At 35.9% G+C, this 21829-nt stretch overlaps 1 protein-coding gene across 2 annotated transcripts in view; it reads right to left on the reverse strand.

Annotated features, from left to right (window-relative positions):
- Positions 1–675: 675 nt before the first annotated feature.
- The window catches only part of TWSG1 (twisted gastrulation BMP signaling modulator 1), a 66895-nt gene continuing 45741 nt past the window's right edge, over positions 676–21829 (reverse strand). For both annotated transcript variants that reach the window (XM_077899971.1, XM_077899970.1), the window contains exons 4-5: positions 7342–7608; positions 676–3755 (exon numbers count right to left, since the gene is read on the reverse strand). In XM_077899971.1, coding sequence (XP_077756097.1) covers positions 3574–3755; positions 7342–7608 — 449 coding nt within the window. In that variant the 3' untranslated portion in view covers positions 676–3573. The remainder of the gene's footprint in view (positions 3756–7341; positions 7609–21829) is intronic.

Here is a 21829-nt window from a genome sequence, read left to right on the forward strand (position 1 = left end):
TGCCTGCCTTCTGATTTTCCCAGTTGGGATGCTCCATCCCAACTCTGCACCTCCAGACTGACCCTCTGCCTCTTAGTGCCACATGGCTCACTGCCGCTGGACACTTTCAGCAAAGCAACAACTTTCTTCATCAAATGTACAGTCCTTCTGGAAATGAATTCTACCCCCCAAATTTCTTAGATCTCTCATTCGGTTAAGTCACTTGGGCTGGCAACCTGTCCTCTTGAATTTTTCCTTCTCTAGATCCTCCTGTCCACTAGGCTTTCAGAATGTAGATTCTGTGAAATAACACGGATTCTACCATAGAGGATAGCCTATGGACTCTCGAATCTAATAACACAACCCTGTGAGAATTATTACTGTGGGAGCGTGAGGAGTGATTTTCCTACCTTGACCTTCCTGTAACTTCTTCCAATCATCATCAGATAGTTCTCCTGAGGCTTGAGGAACAAGGAGAATGTTAAGTATTTCATTTCAAAATCTCCCCGGTATTGGAATAAAGCACATGAAAAGGCAGAAAGCATACTGTTAAAGAGCATTTGCTTCAACACAATCTGTAGGGACATCCAGAGACAAGGGGACATGCTTCGTTTAAACTATAACTTCACTAGACAGAAATCTCAAACTTATTCTGGTGTTTCTTCTATGCTGAAGTTAAAAAAAAAGCATGACACACTCATTTTAATTTTTTATTAAAATATTCTTTTGCTTATAGGGACAACCAAAGAAAAAATACATAATTCTGTATGTTGTAGATCATTTGAAACACAATTAACATAAACTCTGGGGAATGTAGAATAGATTTTTAAAAATCTTCAAAGAAGTATCACAAAAACAAACTTTAAATATGTGGCTTATTTATATTTACCTAATTTTTCAGAAGTCTTAGTTTCTTTTCCCTATTTTGATGCTACTCTGCTTTATAAATAATTGTTCAAAAATTCTAATATCTTACCAATTTTGTTTTCTGAATCTTTAGAAATAGTTTTTCTAAATAAAATCATTTTATAGCATTCTATGTAAACAAAAACTTATTTTGTTTGAATTATCGTTTGATTTGGTGCCATTATTTTGAGTACAATTTCTCCAATAATTAGGTGCTATGGGGTAGGAAAGGACCAAAAATCTACCTAGCAAAGACATGTCTTACTCTAGGAAAGAACCTTTTATATATGGCTTTTATAATAGCTGCTGATTGAGGTTTATTTTTTTTAAATCTAGTTATAAAAAAGTTAACAATAATTTTTGATTTTTTTAAAAAGAATTTTAAAAAAGTTTCAATATGGAAGTGAACTATACTTTTAGAATGGTAATACAAGTTCTACATTTTAGTGGGGGAAAATACACTTACATTTTAATTTGGAAATATTGTTATTCAAAACCTGAAATACATTATAAACTGGAAATGGAATCTTCTAGGTGAACTCTTTCAACCCGATTATAAACCACAAAAACTAAGCAAAACTGAATATAAAATTTACCATTACACTTAGGATTAATTTCCATTGGGAGAAAAAGTTGTAAGGAAAATTAGTTAAAATACAATATGGTTCAAGAAATTACCCTTCCAGTATAGGGGCAGAAGAGATATTACACTTAAAAATTTAAGAATGGAAGCCTAATCAAGATGATAAATGTGGTTAAGAAATGTTTGTTGGCATTTTTAAGGCAACATTAAGCATGCTGTCAATAAACACAAAAGGATTTCTCTGTTCATAAGTATGAAATTATTTTGAAGAATAGCAAAGTGGAAATAAAGCTGCTGGATGCAGATTCTTTTAAAACTCTCTCTCTTTTAAGTTTAAAAGGCTTTAAGAAAACCTTTAGCTTTACAGGCATTAATGAAGAAGGGGAGCTAAAATGTTTTCAAGGCACTTTTAAACAGAGGCATTCTAGATAAAAGTAAGAAACAGATATTCCAATGTTTTGCTATTAAAAAAATACATACAAGAGCTAAATTTTAGCTTTTTTTAAAAGGCCAAAAGTTTCTGAAAAGGCTAAAGTACCTTGAGTATTCATTAGAGTTGTCCAAAAAGAACAAGAAAAAGTGTTAAGGCTTCAGATTTTATGATGGTTAATCATGATATTACATATGATCTTGTAACTAACTACTACTGTTCATATAATGAATACAAAGTGTCTAAGAGCATTATCTATTTTTATGTACTAAAATACTTAGACATATAAAAAGGTATTCCTACAAGTTACGTGTAATTCATAATGTACTGAAGAAATCAATAATTTTGTAAAGAGTCTCTGTGTTATAAATATTTATGTTTTAGATTCATGCTTGAAGACAGGTTTTATTACAATGAAGGGCACATAGTATTTAAGCTTCTCATTACTGGAACATATAAAACAAAATAGTCTATTGTGTATTTGAAATTAACATTGCCTTGAACAGATTTCTCTTTCATTTCATAATCTTAACCTCTCACTGTATGATTATACTTGTTTAATAAGAACATTCGATCCAGATAGAAACCTAAAGGAAGGATTACAATATAACAAAATAATTAATGTAAATAGTTTTAAGTTTGTTTCCAATAAGAATTACCAGCATTTTCAACCTTCCCTGCTCACACCTGTAAGTTCCTTCTTTATTCCCTCCTATCACTCATTATTGGGGAACATGGCTCTGCCCATGCTAAGGCTGAGAGGCTCATTCATTCTACCCAAGATTACAGCTTTTCCTTTTCACCTCACCATCTCTGTACAATGAGACAAGCTGTTTCTCTGGTGCTTTAAGTGGAGTCTGACTTGGCAGGCATTTCCCCTTCCTAGTGCTCGTTAAACTGGTACCTTAAGTTAGAGAAATGCCTTAACTCTCTATTTATCCTAGCAGAATATTTAATGCAGTGTCATAGGTGTGCCTTGAAATTCTTGTTCAAAATTCTTCATCACTACCTACCTACAAAAGCACTTTGGGCAGAGGGATGTAAGAGATGGAGAAACTTTGCCCAAAGTTCTGACAGCATGTGTATTATAGGATAGATTCTACTACGTAAAAGTTTTAAATTGTAAAATGTAGTAAGCATTTACTTTCTAAAACTAACAAAGTTTTACAAGGTTTGAAATTAAGCTTTTAACAGTGATTTTTATGTGGATTCTCAGGGTGATATATTTGAATATCTACTCTATTTATAGAAGAGATAAACGAGACAAGGCACAGTGAATGACAGTGTCCCAGTAGTAGTAAATGAAGAAATTATAACTTATGTTAATGTGCTCTAACATTTTCAAAATCAAAGACTTTGGAATACTAGAAAAAAAATGACACCAGGCTTTATGTCAGGACTCTCAGATCTTTCAAGGAATTCTCTGTGTGCTTGCTTCTCATATGGCCAAGTTGTAAATGTATATAGAGGAGGGGGTTTATTGCCAGTGGGCTAAAAAATCAACTAGAGTAGTTTTACTTATGATTTACCACATTACTGAATTTGTCACACTTTAACTCAGTCCAAATTCTTTCATCTTCTTAACCTGCCGGCATTCTAGTGCAACCAGTAGACCTCACCAAATAGCTTTTATATCTTTCTTGTTGACTAAATTGGTTTACATTCTTCTCCTTCTTTAAAACATGCAATTCATACATTTGACAGTTTTACTACCATAGTCGATGCACTCTGGACCAATGCACTCACAGCAGGCGTTATGGAACCAGCGATATTTGGATGCTCCCATGGACTCACAGGATATTTTACACTGATGTATGGACATGCAGTCATCAAAATAAACCACAGTACACATATGTTCTGAAAAATAAAAAATTAAGAGCTCAGAGCAAGAAAGAGGAAAAGTAGGAAATGCTTTAATACCTGGCTGATATTAATAGTTATTCTTGGGATCCCTGGGTGGTGCAGCGGTTTGGCGCCTGCCTTTGGCCCAGGGCGCGATCCTGGAGATCCGGGATCGAATCCCACATCGGGCTCCCGGTGCATGGAGCCTGCTTCTCCCTCTGCCTATGTCTCTGCCTCTCTCTCTCTCTGTGACTATCATAAATAAATAAAAAAATTAAAAAAATAGTTATTCTTAGTTCTCTTACTGCTAGTCTGCACAGGACAGTGGATGAGTTGTAGGAAAAAAGATCATATCTGTTAATTATATTGAGAAGGAGGTCAGAGTCCCCACTCCTGCTTTAAGAAGGTGAAGGGGCTTCCTTAGTCACTTTATCAGATTCTGGACTTTGATCTCAAAGTTGAAATTACTGGGCTTAACATTTGCTGTGCTTCAGAGCTGTGCTTTTTATATTGGGCATTTCTTGGGCAGCCCAGGTGGTGCAGCGGTTTAGCGCCACCTTCAGCCCAGGGTGTGATCCTGGAGACCCGGGATCGGGTCCCGCGTCGGGCTCCCTGCATGGAACCTGCTTCTCCGTCTGCCTGTGTCTCTGTTTCTCTCTCTGTCTCTAATACATAAATGAAATCTTAAAAAAAGAAAAGAGGGATCCCTGGGTGGCGCAGCGGTTTGGCGCCTGCCTTTGGCCCAGGGCGCGATCCTGGAGACCCGGGATCGAATCCCACGTCGGGCTCCCGGTGCATGGAGCCTGCTTCTCCCTCGGCCTATGTCTCTGCCTCTCTCTCTCTCTCTCTATGACTATCATAAATAAATAAAAATTGAAAAAAAAATATTTTAAAAAAATTAAAAAAAAATAAAAAAGAAAAGAAAAGAAAAAAAATAAATTGGGCATTTCTGGGCATCTGGGTGGCTCAGTGGTTGAGTGCCTGTCTTCAGCTCAGGTCGTGAACCCAGGGTCCTGGGATTGAGTCCCACATTGCGCCCCCACAGGGAGCCTGCTTCTCCCTCTGACTATGTCTCTGCCTCTCTCTCTGTGTCTCTCATGAATAAATAAATGAAAAAAAAATCTTAGTTTGGGCATTTCTGATAAGATTTCCTTAGATGAGAGAATTCTCTAGCTAAAAGATGTCTGAAAAATATTGTTCTTGGGTCACCTGGGTGGCTCAGTTGGTTGAGTGGACAACTCTTGACTTTGTTTCAGCTCATGATCTCTGGGTTGTGAGACTGAACTCCATGAGTGGGTTCCACAGGGAGCCTTGCTTCTCCCTCTGCCTATGTCTCTGACTCTCTCTGTGTCTCTTATGAATAAATAAATAAAATCTTTAAAAAATATTAAAAATAAATAAATAAAAATTACTATTATCAGTAGCAATTTCCTAGTCTTGTTTTCCCACACAATTATTTTTGACTGTTTCAATTTTTAGTGCTCCTGGTGGTTAATGCCCTATGATGACCTAGCTAGGACAATAAGGTACATGAAATAAATACAAGACAATAAAAACCATTAATAGAGGGGGTATGATTAAAATCTGTTATTTTACGGAGCCATATATGGAACTGATATATCACCAGAGGTCTGTATAGTAAGGAAAGGCTTCATGGAAAAAGCTGTATTAGGAAGAAGAATTGACAGCAAAATTATCAGTAACAAAATAAGGAAAGTCACAAGGAGACCAGTGTAGTGTACATGGGGAATGGAATGGAGGCAAGTCTGACTGCAGTGAATGGTTAGCATCAGGAGATAGCAGAACCACCACTGGGTACCAGGTCAAGACAGAAAACAGGGAGGCCAGTACAGCACAACACCAGGCAGACTAGGGATTGGTGGTGGGCAGAATAGGGTAGCTTTGAATCTCAGGTGATTAGTATCTATCAACTTTTTCTCATTTAATTATTCAACAGGTATTTATTAAACACCTACTATGGAAGAGCCATTATGGACTCAAAGAGTAATCAGAGGATCCAAGGAACTAAGTAGAAAATGGTAGACCCATAAATTAAAAACACACAACAAATCGAAACACCAATATGAGGAGAAAGAATAGGAGTAAGTAGTTTACTCTAACTGGGAGCAGGGATACCTAGAGAAGGTGTCAAAAAAGGAAATATTTTAACTCTTGAAAGATAGTTGGTGTTTCCAGGAAACTTGGCTGCCTGGTAATTATTTCATTAAGTTAAAAATATTTGAATAAAATTTATGAATTATTATTTAATATCTATTGTGTAGGTTATATTTTAATGGGGAAAATGGTAGCAAAATATCTGAATGAGGCATATTTCATATATTTCTGATGTTTTCCAATATCTAGAATTTGTCTTTTAAAGTAGTTTAGCTAAGGGACGGCTGGGTGGCTTAGTGGTTGAGCGTCTGCCTTTAGCTCAGGGCATGATCCTGGAGTCTCGGGATCGAGTCCCACATCGGGCTCCCTGCATGGAGTCTGCTTCTCCCTCTGCCTCTTTCTCTGTGTCTCGCATGAATAGATAAAATCTTAAACAAAAAAATAAAGCAGTTTAGCTAAAAACAGTAAGAATTCTTACTCTGAGATCATTAACAAATGCTATTTTGCTTTTACTACTAATGTCCAAAGTTCATACTATTTCAGATTGGCAGGACTGTAATAGAGGGCATGACAAAAAGCCAAGTAAAAAGAGTACAAATTATACTATTTATGTATAATTCACCTCATATTTTAAGAAATAACTGAAATTTTCATAATTACCTTATTTTAACACAGTAAAATTGTGGAGTCTTTTATTTGAAAATAACAAAGACTTTTTAAAAAATTGTTTTTATTTATTTATGATAGTCACACAGAGAGAGAGAGGCAGAGACATAGGCAGAGGGAGAAGCAGGCTCCATGCACCGGGAGCCCGACATGGGACTCGATCCCGGGTCTCCAGGACCGTGCCCTGGGCCAAAGGCAGGCGCTAAACCGCTGCGCCACCCAGGGATCCCCTCAAAGACTTTATAGAAGTTATATATGCCCTGTACATTCCAAAATTAAGGAATGATCTATCCCCACTAATAAGTATTCTTCAATATGCTTCTCAAAGTTATATAAGCCATTCTTCCATTTAGTTCCCCTTCTGACCAAGAGTACTAGAGTTAGTTTATACCTGGAAATTAGATACCAACTGGCTCATAAAGAAATTTAGCTGATGAGCGTGGCATCATTTGTAGTACCAATGCTTTTACAAAAATGTGACTGCCTAGGACACTCTGAATGTTATCTGACAGTGAGCAATACTATATTAAGCAAGCAGCTCTGTTGCTATCTTACAGAAAGAACATTAAAGCCTAATACAAACATCAAAATTAGAACCAAGTTATCTATCTTTCAACACAATCTCTATCACTGAGGCTATGGAGTGGTGACAATATGCTTGACATGCCTCCTTATCTACTTAGGGATTAGGGTTATTAAAGTCCATAATTCAAGAGAAGACAAACTCAAAACCAAAAACTGCTCTAAAAGATAAATAAAGGTTTCACAGACCACATAGAAAACGAGGGGGCAAGACAGAAAGTCAACTGTGGGGAATTACCTTTGTCACTGGAATAAGGTGCGTGAACATTATTGCTAGGAACAGACACATTTTGATGGTGTGGCTGGTTCACCGTTTCTAAAAATGAAACCAGATTCTCATGATGTGAGAGTTCTTCCGCAACAGGGAAGGAAACAATGTTCCAGTTCAACTGAGTGTCTCCTTCTGTGAGTGCTCGGAAGAGAGAAGGGATTGGCTCATGAAGTTCTTCCACCGTGCTCTTTGAGGTTGGAGGTGTGTCACTATAGTTTCGAGGATTACACATACCTAGAGGAGGAGGAAGAAAGAAAATAAAAGTTAATTTTTTCTCACTGATTGTAATAGCATGCAATGCTGTTAGTTAATGCCTTGCAATCAAAGCTCCAATATATTAAAATTAACTTCCTTCTAACATATGTATTTTCCTAGCTTTTTTGACTGAGGGGCCCTAGAGGTGATGACACTCCCATAGCATTAAGCACATCAAGGGCTCAGATATTTTTTTCTAAATACCTATCCTTTGCTAAGAGGAACCAGAGCTATCTGGAGAAAAGACTGATTCCAGAGCTGGGCCAGGGAAAATACAACGTGACTCTGGGATACTTTCTATGCTTAAAAGAAAGAAAATACTCAGTGAATGATGGGAGTTATAAAAAAAAAAAAAAACACAGGAAGCAACCAGAAGGGGCTCCCAGTGGCCAAATAGACCATTTTAACCTCAAAATAAATAATGGTAAATAATGGATTACTTCTTATAAATAAAATGGTTATTAATGATTCTTTATGTTATCAATAAATAAATAAATGAAGGAAAAGCTCCTCCTTTTAGTAGAGTGTCCAACTGAAAAATGTAGAAGGAACAAATGAAATAGAAAATCACCACTTGGCAACTATCACACAGGTGTTTGATTCATATGGGAGTTGTCAATGGATGCCAAAGCTGGTGGGTGGAGGTTAGATGAGGAACATACTCTTGGAAAACTCTCTACAAAATACTAACCAATTACAAAAGGACTAATGGTGACTTTACTGTAGAAAATCTGGCAGATGCCAAGGTGACCAGGATATCAAGGTTAACATGACCAGTGATCAACAGGTTGATGTTTTGTATCACTTCGTGTAATTCTTAACTTCATTTCAGGGTGCTGTTGCCAAGAATGTGTGACTTAAGTATGGTTATCAGTCACCATCAAGTCAATCAAGGTTTAGGGTCATCCTACATAATGTCAAGTCTGTACTCAATAAAACTATCAAGGGAAAAGACCACAGTACTATTTCAAATTGAATGAGTCTGAACAGATATGACAACTAAATGAATCACATATTGTCGATAGGAGCCTGGATCAGAAAATATATCATAAGACATACTGCTGAGATGGTGAAATATGAGTGAGGTTTGTGGATTGGGTGGCAGTGTTTTAACAATGCTGGCTTCCTTGTTTGGAAAGTGCATGTCAGTTACATAGGAGAATGTTCTCATTGGAAAATATAGACTGGAACATTTAGGTGTGACGGGATATCATGTATAAAGCTTTATTTCTAAAGGTTCGATAAAGAATGAATGGTCATGCATGTTTAGGGGTGTGTGTGTGTAGGGAGAGGGAGAGGAAGGAGTAATGACAATGAAACAAATTCAATAATGTTAGTAACTGGGGAATCTGGCTGAGGGGATACAGGAATCTTCTCCCTTCTGACAGATTTTCTCTATATTTGAAATTATTTCAAAGTGAAGCATTTTTAAAAATAATCTTAAAAAGGGAAAATAGCAGAAGACAATTACTCTTTTGAGGTGTTTTGTTATAAAGGGGAGAACGGAGAAAATGCTTAATCAGCCCCAATCTTTGGGCTATTTCAGCTGATGTTGTGTGGAGCAGAAGAAAGCTACCCAAATGCAGGTTCATCAGCTAACTAAACTATTATTATTGTTTTAAGCCACTGTTTTGGAGTACATTATTTAGTAGCAATAATTACTGGAAAAAACTCTCTGGATTTCCTTTGTGAATTCAATACTTTAAAAAATTAAATTATATATCATTTTGGTTTAGTATCTATTAGATCTAATATGGAGTTTTTCTTTTTCCTCCCAGGAAAAGTTGAGCCAGATTTATAAATTCTGTCAGTTTATAAATTTAGGCAAAAGGAAAAATCATCTCATGTTTTCCACTTCATTAGTTTAAGGAACATGGCAAGAGCTGAGGATAATAAGTTTGTACATACTCTTCATAAAATCTTCCATTACATATATACCTTAACGATTTTGATTGTGAAACAGAATCATGGATTAAAGGGTTGAATCTGACTCCTTTATTCATAAATGAGGTAATAGGCCCAGAGAAATTAAATGATTTGTCCACTGTTTTATAATCTAGGATTAGAGCCAAGATTATGATTCAGTCTGATTTCATATCCGCTGCTCATTTTAATAACTAGATTCTATAATCATTGTCACTGAAAAGTAAATAATTCTTAGAATACATGAATTATATAAATATACATAATATATTCTTCTACCAGATTTTATAATGAATGAAAATTAGTAATCTGAGATGAAAAAGTAAACAAAGGAGTTCAACAGAAGAGCTAAACTCAGTATCTCCTGAGACTAAAGAAACTTCAGGGCTCATTACCAGAGATTTCATTACATTAAAATAAGTTCTGAGGGAAGAGTTTTGTGCAATTAACAAACTTAGGTTAAAGACATCTGTAATTTAAATCTGAATACATCATGCTAAAACTAATAAGCATGAAGTAAATAAATGGTTGCCAGGTAACATTTTTCCATGGCATTGTTTCAAAGCTTTCATACATCTTTCTCTTTTCAACTAGGATTATGTCCAGAGAGATTATTTTGACCCTCCATCTCTTGCCTAAAGCACTCTTCAAATTCTGCATTCTTTCAAGTATGGTGAGTTATGAAATCTGATCTTCCAATGAAATGTGGGATTTCTCCTGCTCAGGAAAAGCAACCTTCTTCTTCTTCTTCTTTTTTTTTTTTTTGAAAAGCAACCTTCTGAAATTTCTGGAAATTCTTCAGTTGTCTATATTCATTATATATAGTGGATCAGTTTCTGGATAGGGAGATACTAACCATTCATAGTTTAAAGCAATTAGTGAAACTTGGGGATCCCTGGGTGGCGCAGCGGTTTGGCGCCTGCCTTTGGCCCAGGGCGCGATCCTGGAGACCCGGGATCGAGTCCCACATCGGGCTCCCGGTGCATGGAGCCTGCTTCTCCCTCTGCCTGTGTCTCTGCCTCTCTCTCTCTCTGTGTGGCTATCATAAATAAATAAAAATTAAAAAAAAAAAAAAAAAAAAAAAAAAAAAAAAAAAAAATTAGTGAAACTTCTCTGTGAAGTATCTATCACCCTCCTAAAGTTTATTATCCCTAGCTTTTCTTTAGTTGACCACAGAAGTTATTTTTGGAGCTCTCATTTCTTTTCAGGATCATTTTCTTGAGGCAGTTTGTTACTTTGTGGCATGCTGTCATTACACTGAAATTTAAAAACTAAATATACTAAAATTTTAAAGACACTGGCTCTGCACATGACAGAGAGGCCCCAAATCAGGAAACAAATGGCAACAACTGAAAAGGCAAGCATTTCAAATCCTTTAAGTGCATAGGACTTTGATAACATTTCTTTCAGCAAGCCAGAATTCACTACTATTGGGCTCTAGATCTACAACTACCAAGTACAAAGACTTTTTCTGATGTATGCTTAATTCTTTCATATATCTGACCTGTTGTCATCACACATTTGAAAACTAAAGTCACATTAAAGTAGACTTTACTTGATAAAACTACATTTTAGGGTCAAAATTAAGACTAAGGAGAAAAAAGGTATTATTTTCCTTAATTAATGTGCATGGTTAAACAGCCACAACAGAGTCTAGAAAAATGTACGGTAAAAAGTAATAATCCCTTTCACTCCTCCCACCCCCATTCCACTCTCCAGACACAACCACCTTAAAAGTCTGTTCCTAAGTTTCTCTGTTGATTACCTCTATGAGAATTTAAATAAAAATGATTAATTTAACAAAAGCAGTAAAAACATTTTTAGATTTTATCTATTAATCCTCTTATATGAGAGATGTAGATTAAAGGTCATTTATACTAACACTTTCTTCCATATTTCTAATAATTGTATTATTCTAAAACTATAATCTGTTTCCTTTGTAATCTTAAATATATTTAAACTTATTATTTTTATTCCATATCTCTTAATCCCCTCATTTGTAGATAAGGATGCAGGTGCCTTTCCTACTTTCCCTACCCAACTTCTCCTAATTTATGTTGACAAACTGAGTAACTACATTCTGTTGCCTAAACGCATGAAATCTTATCTCAATATATATATAAATTTTTTTTTAAGATTTTTAACAAATTTATTTATGATAGACATAGAGAGAGAGAGGCAGAGACACAGGCAGAGGGATAAGCAGGCTCCATGCCAGGAGCCCGATGCGGGACTCGATCCCAGGACTCCAGGATTGCACCCTAGGCTGAAGGCAGGCGCCAAACTGCTGAGCCACCCAGGGATCCCCTCTTACTATATTTTGATTTTATTTTTATTTTTATTTATTTATTTTTTAAAAAATTTTTATTTATGATAGTCACAGAGAGAGAGAGAGAGAGAGAGAGAGGCAGAGACATAGGCAGAGGGAGAAGCAGGCTCCATGCACCAGGAGCCCGATGTGGGATTCGATCCTGGGTCTCCAGGATTGCGCCCTGGGCCAAAGATAGGCGCCAAACCGCTGCGCCACCCAGGGATCCCTTTATTTTTATTTTATTTTATTTTTTTATATTTTGATTTTAAAAGTGGAAAACCAGTAAACAGCAGTTTACCTTAACATGGCTCCATGCATGTTGTTCACTGAAAAACAGATAGTATGATAGGATTTCCTTGTCCAATGCCATGATTATCAGAGGAAAATATTTCTATTTTTAAAATAAAATGAACTTTTCCATGAACCCCATAAAATACTGAAAATCAACTATTTCACACATCATTACCTATTAGGTCTTGCCAAAAAATATAAAACCTGAACCCAATCAAACTTCAACAACTGGCTTCAAAATACTGGAAATACAGAAAGATAGAGGAACAAGTTAAATGACAACCTCCAGAAATTAAACAGTCAAATCCTAAATGTGGGCTATTCTACAGGGGAACTCTTCGATAGGTCAGGTGGCATGAGAAACACACACACACACACACACACACACACACACACAAGGATCTTGTCTGGATCAACTTGAACATATCCACTACAAAAACAGGTTCTTGAGACAAGTGGAGAAACCTGATCATGAACTGAAATGTTAGATTATACCAAGAAATTAATTTTGTAGGTTTCTTAATCGCATTATTTATAAAGTAAATGTCTTTATTTTCTTTTAGAGATTGAAATTGAAGGATGCATGGGTAAAAATTAGTTTATAGTTTGCTTGTAAATGCTTCTATGCCAAGTCAGAAAAAAGGGAGGGAAAGATGAAATGAATATGGCATATTTTTTATAACTATTGAATCTAGTGATGGGTATATAGGAATTCATCATGCTATTCTCTCTACTCTGTATCCTGAAACTTTCATAATAGCAATCAACTGACACATTTAATTCCTAGGACTCATATTTCCTTGTTGAACTTTTGTATTTTCTTGCAATTTCTATGCTTGGAATTCTTGGATTTGTGTGTATATGTGTACCACAGATAACAAGCTTATAACACATCTTGAAAAATTATTCTGCTTCTCAATTGTATGCTTGATGTACCCTAAGGAACTCATCTTCTTCTCAGAGATACACTTCAAGGGGCCCTCACTTACTGCTTCAGGCAGGCCAGTTATCTCTTAAGCCTCTGTATTTTTTATGTTTTTCAATTTTCTGTATATTATGATGTTTCAACATCTTAGAAAAAGCTTTCTGCCTGAGGAGAGACTTCCTGGCTAGTCAATTCTAGGAGCCAGCAAAGGGCTCAGCCAGGAGCAGGCCTTGGATATGCAAACCGACCAATTCTGAGACACACCTCCTCCATCAGCCCAAGCAACCCAGGAGGCATATAGTTAGCTAAGCCAGGCCCAGTACTAAGTAGAGACCACAGGCAGAGCCCCAAACCCATGGAAATGACTCAAACTAGCCAGACCTAAATTGCTTGCTCTGCCCTGCCTTGACTTTCCTGTGGAAACCCCACTGAAGATTCTGGCCTAGATTTTGCTCTTGCTTCCGTCTTTTGCCACTTGACCAAAACCTGGTGCTGCTTCTGTGATCCTGCATGGCATGCAGTAACTCCTTGAGACCTGCGATTTATAATGAACTTTGTTCCTTGAGCCTTTTCTGTGTCTCTTCTGAGGCCACATCTGACTGACCACAGAACAGCCTTCCGTGTAGTTATGATCTTAATACTGTCCTTAAATCAACTCCTGGGTAAAGCCATCATTTCATTCGACTCACGTTTTTCTCTTAGTCTTCTGCCTTATTTTGTTTGATATCATATCAAATATGCTGTGTGAGAAGTAACTTTCAGTTCTTGCTGTTTAAAAATGTTTTTAATTTTTACATTCACATTCTTGATCAATAATTTGTCAGTTCAAAATAATTTTCCTACTGTGCACTTAAGGCTTTGGTCCAGTGACAGTGATGAGAAGAACTCTGATAGCACTGTGATTCTTTTTTTTTTTTTTAACTCAGGTTTTCTATTTACATGATTTATTTATTTATTTTAAAAAATAGGCTCCATACCCAACGTGGGGCTTGAACTCACAACCCTGAGATTAAGAGTCACATGCTCTACCAACTGAGCCAATCAGGTACCCTGACAATGTAACTCTTATTCCTTATACATAAACTCTATTGTTATTTCTGAGGTCTTTCAGATTATTATTTGACTTGACAGTAGTAAAACTGTATCAGCTTCTGTCTAGATGTAGGTCTTTTCTCATTAATCTTTATTCCAATATTATTTTCAACCCCTCTTAACTTATAAGTTTTCCTAATCAAATTTTATTTTATTTTATTTATTTATTTTTTTTTTTCTAATCAAATTTTAAATTTGCAAATGCTTTCTTGTTCTGTTTTTGGCACTACAGATATATTTTCTCAAATTCCTCAAAATATAGCCATTAGTTTTCTTAAAGATTTGTTTCCTAAAGATTTCCTTCATGATCAGTTGGTCTGCTGTTTTACCTTGTTCTACTTTGCTTGCATGTCTGGTTGGTTGGTTATTTATTTATATAGATTTTATTTATTTATTCATGAGAGACATAGAAAGAGGCAGATATAGGCAGAAGGAGAAGTAGGCTCCCTGTGGGGAGACTGATGTGGGACTAGATCCCAGGACTCTAGGATCATGACCCGAGCCAAAGGCAGAGGCTCAACCACTGAGTCACACAGGTGCCCCTGAAAAGTTTTTAAGATTTTATTTATTTATTCATGAGAGAGACAGAGGTAGAGACACAGGTAGAGGGTGAAGCAGGCTCCATGCAGGGAGCCCGACGTGGGACTCGATCCCGGGTCTTCAGGATCAAGCCCTAGGCCAAAGGTGGCACTAAACCGCTGAGCCACCCAGGCTGCCCTCAGTCACATTTTCCTTCACGAACCAGTAACTCCAATACCTGGATCACCACCTCATTTCCACTCTTAGACCCACTATCACTCTTGACAATTTCAATATTCACCCTTAAGATCCACCTAATACCCTGGTCTTTGGTTGTTAGAACCCCTTAGTGAAATGATTTGTAAATCCACCCCATCTCAGTTACCCAACTCATAGTCTAGCATTGATTCCCCCTCTTTCCTCATATCCTACATCCACTTGAAACAAAACTCTGACAACTTACCTCCAAAGAATCCCCTGAATCTGAGCAGCACCATTTCGACTAATATCAATAATCCTATTCTACTATCATGTTACTTCAACTATTGACCCCCTCCCACCCCATCTGTCCTCTTCACATCCTAAAGTCCATCTTCCACACAGTAGCCAGAGTGATCACTTAAAGATGTAATTCAGGTATCACCACTGCACATTCTCCATTGGTTTCCATTACACTTAGGGTACAATCCAAATTCCTTTCCATGTCCTCTAAGACCTGATCTTTACCCACCTCTCTCATTCTTTTCCTTCTACCCTTTCTCTTGATCACTAATATTGATACACACTGATCTTTCTATTTCCAAATTTGGATCTTTAGCCATTGCATTTAAAATATTTATATTTTGATACACACACACACACACACACACATATATATGTTTTTTAAACATTTATTTAATTATTCATGAGAGATACAGAGAGAGAGAGAGGCAGAGACATAGGCAGAGGGAGAAGCAGGTTCCCCGCAGGGAGCCCAACGCAGGACTCGATCCCGGATCCAGGGATCACACTCTAAGCCGAAGGCAGACACTTAACCCCTGAGTCACCCAGGCATCCCTCTATTTTGACATCTTAAGTGGTTCACATCAATCTTTTGTTGGTACTGGTTAACTAAAGTTAATAATTTCTAGAGTTAGCTGGAGATTGATTCTTGCTCTTTCAAAAGTTAAAACTTTCCATGACAAGAGGAAACAAAAGCTCTTTGAGACTTATTCACTTAAATGTTTTCCCTAAATGAAAAAAAAAAATGACCAAAACTATTATTAAAATATGCTTTGTCCCCTGAAACTAATAATATGCTATGTTAATTAAATGAATTTTAATTTAAAAAAAGATGCTTTCTTCTCTAAGTAAAAATAAAATTATTCTAACAGTATTCTTGGATACTGTTCATTATACTTTTATAAAATAAAAAGTGTAAAAAATATGTATGTTTTTACTGGAAGTATATATGAGAAATATTTAATTTTAGGGAGAGGTATGGAGGTATTCAGGAAGGGAGACATTTTATATATATATATACCTTCTAGCATTGTTTGAATTTACTGTATATAAGTAGTAATTTTAGTTTTTAAATTGTATTTTAAAGGAAAATACGTATGTGTTAATAGTAGCAGATACTGAAGGTCTTTCTTTTCTATATTTTACTACAATTCAACACAGTACTTTCACCTTAAATAACATTCTTAGATATGCAAAATTATTATTTCATTAGGAGTTTTCTTTAAAATATGGAGTATATAAAACTTTAGATATTTTTTAAAGGATACATTTGAATAGCAGTTCCCAAACAGTCTAAGAACTTCGTGGAGTTTTCAAAATCCTTTCAGAGGATTCAGACAGTCAAAATAATTTTTAGATGACTTTGTTTATTTTCCAGGTCTTACATCTGCACTGATGGTGCAAAAGCAATGATGGGTAAAACATCTGGCATCTTAGCTTGAATCAAGGCAGTGGCACCAAATTACTAGTAGTCATTGTGTTCTTCACCACCAAATATAGTTGTTGTTGCTTTTTTTTTTAAAGGCCAGTTTCACTTAAGACAATGCTTAATGAAACATTAACAATTATTAATTCATTAAATAGGGACCCCTGAATACATGACTTTTTAATATACTGTGTGATGAACTGGGAAATATGCAGAAAATACTTGCTGCATACTTACATATAATGCCTGTGTCAAGGAAATGTGCTTACTGAGTTGCAAGCTGAACTAGCTACTTTTTCTTAGAATACTATTTTTACTTAAGAAAAAAATGACTACCAAACTATGATTATGAAGAATTATGTATCTAGCAGATATTTCACTGAAAATGCATGAAGTGAACATGATACTTCAAGGATGTAGCTCACAGTATTTGTGGAAAAAACAGATTTTCCAGCAAAAATTAGAATTTTAGAGAACTTCTCTCTGCCACCATGATTTCAATTGCTTCCTAAAACTTATATAATACATTCTAATGAGATTGGTGGTAAAATGAACTAATGTGGGTTTTTAAAAATATATATTGGATAATGAATGTGTCACTATTTGGAAAATCTACATAACTCAGTGAACTCATAATATCCAAATGACTGATACATAATATTACAAAATTATACATGGGTAAAATTATTCAAAGTTTCAAGACAGACCAGTGGATTTTGAAGTAAGAGTATAAAGAATTTTAGAATCTGGTTTAGGTTCTACTTTGTAAGTAACCTTTAAGAAATTACCACTTGTCCCATTTTGGTGTAGAATCAAAAAAGAATATACACAATTATCTGGAAAAGTTATTAAAATACTCTTCTCTTTTCCAACTACATAGTTGTATGAGGTTGGATTTTCTTTATATATTTCAACCACAGCAAGAGATCACTAAAGATTGAATTTTTCGGAGTATTAAGGAGTTCTGAGATTCAAAAAAAAAGTTTTGGAACAGCTGCATTACAAGAACAGATGGAAAGAGACTGTAGCCATTGTAGCTATACCTCTAAGGCAGAATGTGCCCTACAGTTATCCAAAAAGGGCAGTGGGATTCAGAGCATGTGATCCAACAGACCTCATTTTGAGCAGCATATGAGAATGGATGGAAGTTTTCACCTCTTAGTTTCCTCATGTGAATATAGAGCATAAATGAGAATCCCCTGTGGGTACGTATAGTTTTAAGAAGAATCAATACTTAGTTAATAGTATAATTATCTTTTCCTGAAAACAAACTCTTATTGTTTTCAAACTACAGATTACAAAAAAAGGAAACAATTTGTCTAATGATATGGAGAAGATACAGTGATGCAAAAAAGGACACTGGGAAGGCAAATAATGACTGAAACTGAGAAAGGAGGACATGCCATTGTCTAGAGCAACTTTCTTTAATCCTTTAAACCCCATGCCCTGTTTTTATAAACAAAAAAATCTCTCCACCATGTGTCCTCTCATGAGTTGTCATAGCAATACAATGCCTCTCAAAGCAGACTCAGTGCATAACACCAAGTATAGTAGGGCAGAGGCAGCTTTAGGAAGGGCTTTAACAATATAGTCCAGTTTTCAGAAAGTCTGTCTAAATCAGGCTCCTGCCTCTCTCTGTGTCTCTCACGAATAAATACATAAAATCTTAAAAAAAAAAAAAAAGATTTATTTGAGAGAGACAGAGAGAATGTGAATGGGGGAAGGAGCAGAAGGAAAGAGACAGAATCTCAAGCAGACTCCCCACAAGCATGGAACCTGAAGCAGGGCTCGATCCCAAGACCCTGAGATCATGATCTGAGCTGAAATCAAGTCAAACACTTAACTGATTAAGCCATTCAGGTGCCTCTCTCTCTCTCTCTCTCTCTCTCTTTTTAACAGACCTTTTTTACAACAGTTGCATAGAACAATTGAAAAGACAGCACAGAGTATAACTAATACCCCCACCCCTAGTTTATTTATTAAAAGATTTTATTTATTTATTTATTTATTTATTTATTTATTTATTTATTTATTTATTTATTTATGAGAGAGAGAGAGCACAAGAGCACAAGTGGCAGGAATGGGAGGGGAGAGGGAGAAGCAGGCTCCCTGCTGACCAGGAAGTCTGACACAGGGCTCGATTTCAGGACCCTGAGACCATGACCTGAGCAGAATGCACTTAACCCACTGAGCCACCCAGGCACCCCTCCCCCATTATTAACATCTTACATAATATGGTACATTTGTTATAATTAATGAACCAATACTGATAAATTATTATTAAATAATGTCCATACTTTACTCAGATTTTTTTTTTTTTTTTACTCAGATTTCTATGGTATTTACCTAATATCTTTTTCTTGTTCCAAGAGCCCATTTAGGATGTCACACTGCATTTAGCCATCATGTCTCTTTAGTTTCTCATGGTAGTTTCTCAATTTTCCTAGCTTTTGATCACTCTGACAGTTTTGAGTAGTACTAAGTCAGGTATTTAGTAGGATGCACTGTTTTTAGAATTTGTCTGTTGTTTTTCTCATTATAAGATTTAGGTTATAGGTTGGGGGGGAGACCACCTAGATAAAATGCTATTTTCCATCAAACTGGATCAAAGATACAAACTACAGACAAGATTTCTGACTGCTTATATCGACCTTGATCACCTGGCTGAAATAGTGTAGGTCAGATTTCTCCTACCTTCCTGTACTGAACCATTCAGAGGGAAGTCACTATGAGTAGCCCACACCATGAAGGGTGCAGTTATGTTCTCCTGCCTTGAGGGCAGAGCATCTATATAGTTACTTTGAATTCTGCTTTGGAGATCTGTCTCTTCTCTTCCACTAGTTAACTTACTTAATCAATTATTTATATCAATACAGACTCATGAATATTTATTTTATACTCTTGGTTACAGTCCAATACTACTTTATTTTGTTGCTTATTTTTTCTAGCTTTAGGCACCAGGAGCTCTTTCAGTTGGCTCCCACGTAAAGGTAACACACACACACGTCAAATGGCTATTTTTTTTTAAAGCACTTCCTTAACTTCTGGTACTTTAACATGTTCCAGGCTGATCTTCTATATTTCCTGCCTTGGTGTTAGAGCCAGCTGTTTCTCCAAGAAGCATGGCTTCTCTTATTGGAGAATTATATTAGAAACCAAGATCTGAGTGCAAGTGCACTCATGGTACTGGTACTGGGGCAGGATCCCCCTTTAAAATGTCTTTTTAGCACTTGTTGGCATCGATGAGCACTGGGTGTTATACTATATGTTGGCAAATTGATTTTAAATTAAATAAATAAATAAATAAATAAATAAATATTTCTTTTTTTTTTTTTTTTAATAAATAAATATTTCTTAAAAAATAAAATGGCAGAAGATATACAGGACATATACTACAAACAAACTCAAAGTTCTTTCTTGGATAGTATACACATGAGTGATTCTAAAAATCCTTTAAATCAAAGCAGGCCCTTTGCTTTGGCTGGGGCTCATATACAAATATAAAAGCAAAATAATTTCATAATGTAATTCCCAAAACTGTTTTTATGACAACTTAAGGGACTTTTATTTTTTTAATTAATTTTTTAAAAAGGATTCTATTTATTTATTCATGAGAGACACACAGAGAGAGAGAGAGAGGCAGAGACATAGGCAAAGGGAGAAGCAGGCTCCATTCAGGAAGCCCGAGTAGGACTCGATCCCAGGACCTCAGGATGATGCCCTGAGCCAAAGGCAGAGGCTTAACCACTGAGCCACCTAGGCATCCCAAGGGACTTTTATTACTTTTTATTTTTTAATTTAATTTTTTTTAAAGATTTTATTCATTTATTCATGACAGACACAGAGAGAGTGAGAGGCAGAGACATAAGCAGAAGGAGAAGCAGGCTCCATGCAGGGAGCCCAATGTGGGACTCGATCCTGGATCTCCAGGATCACACCCTGGGCTGAAGGCGTCCCTAAATCGCTGGGTCACCGGGGCTGCCCCTAAGGGACTTTTAGATAATAAGTAGTTTATGTTAGAAGTGTGGGGCCAATTGTCATTTCTAAGAATAATAGTCCCATGGATATCACAAAACAGAATATATTTTTTTAAAGGTTAATTTGAAATAAAGATATAGCTATTCAACTTCTCAAGAAATACCCGAGTTAAGTGATTACTATTCCATTCTGGCAAAAAAAACAACAACAAAAAAACAAAACAAAACAAAACAAAAAAACCTCACTCTAATTAAAAAAATAATTGCCTAACATAGCTTATTTTGGGAAAAAATGTAATTGAAGTTGTTCCTATTTATTATGCTGTGACTCATATTTGATATATGTAACAGATTATGGTGGGCTGAAAGTAAAGAAAAGGATATTTAAGGACTATTCTTAAAGAAAATTCACTCTAAAGAAGCGACTCTTACCAATAAAAAACATTTGTGTCCAGAGTCATTTTGGGATTAGTTCCTGGTCTGTTTTTTTACAGCAGATAAATTAAATTCAGTTTTGTTACTTATCACTTTCCAATATCAATAAATCAGCTTTAAAAGTGAACTCTGAATAGGCATATATGACCCTAGTCTTGGGTGTCCTTAAGTACTTGTTGGGTAACAATTATAAATACCAAATAGCCAATCAAACATCTTTAGCAAAATAAAATCAAGTAAAAAAATCCTATGTTTCTTGATATATCAATTCTGGCATATTTATTAAATCAACACAACATTTACAACAGCTATGGTGGAGACCATAATGTATCTAAATAATATGCATAGCTTTCTTAAATACTATCAGTATTTTAAAAAGAGAAAATAGAAAATCATGTTTGTCAATAAGGATTTAAAAATAAATATTTGCTACAGGATACAAAATAAATATATAGAAATCTGTTGCATTTCTATACACTAAAAATGATGTAGCAGAAAAAGAAACTAAGAAAACAAATCCATTTACAATTGCACCAAAATAAAATACCAAGGAATTAACTTAACCAAGGAGGTTAAAGACTTGTACTCTGAAAACTATAAAATACTGATGAGGGATCCCTGGGTGGCGCAGCGGTTTGGCGCCTGCCTTTGGCCCAGGGCGCGATCCTGGAGACCCGGGATCGAATCCCACGTCGGGCTCCCGGTGCATGGAGCCTGCTTCTCCCTCTGCCTGTGTCTCTGCCTCTCTCTCTCTCTCTCTCTCTCTCTCTCTGTGACTATCATAAATAAATAAAAATTAA

This window comes from Canis aureus, chromosome 6 (genome assembly GCF_053574225.1).
Source record: "Canis aureus isolate CA01 chromosome 6, VMU_Caureus_v.1.0, whole genome shotgun sequence".
Lineage (NCBI taxonomy): Eukaryota > Metazoa > Chordata > Mammalia > Carnivora > Canidae > Canis > Canis aureus.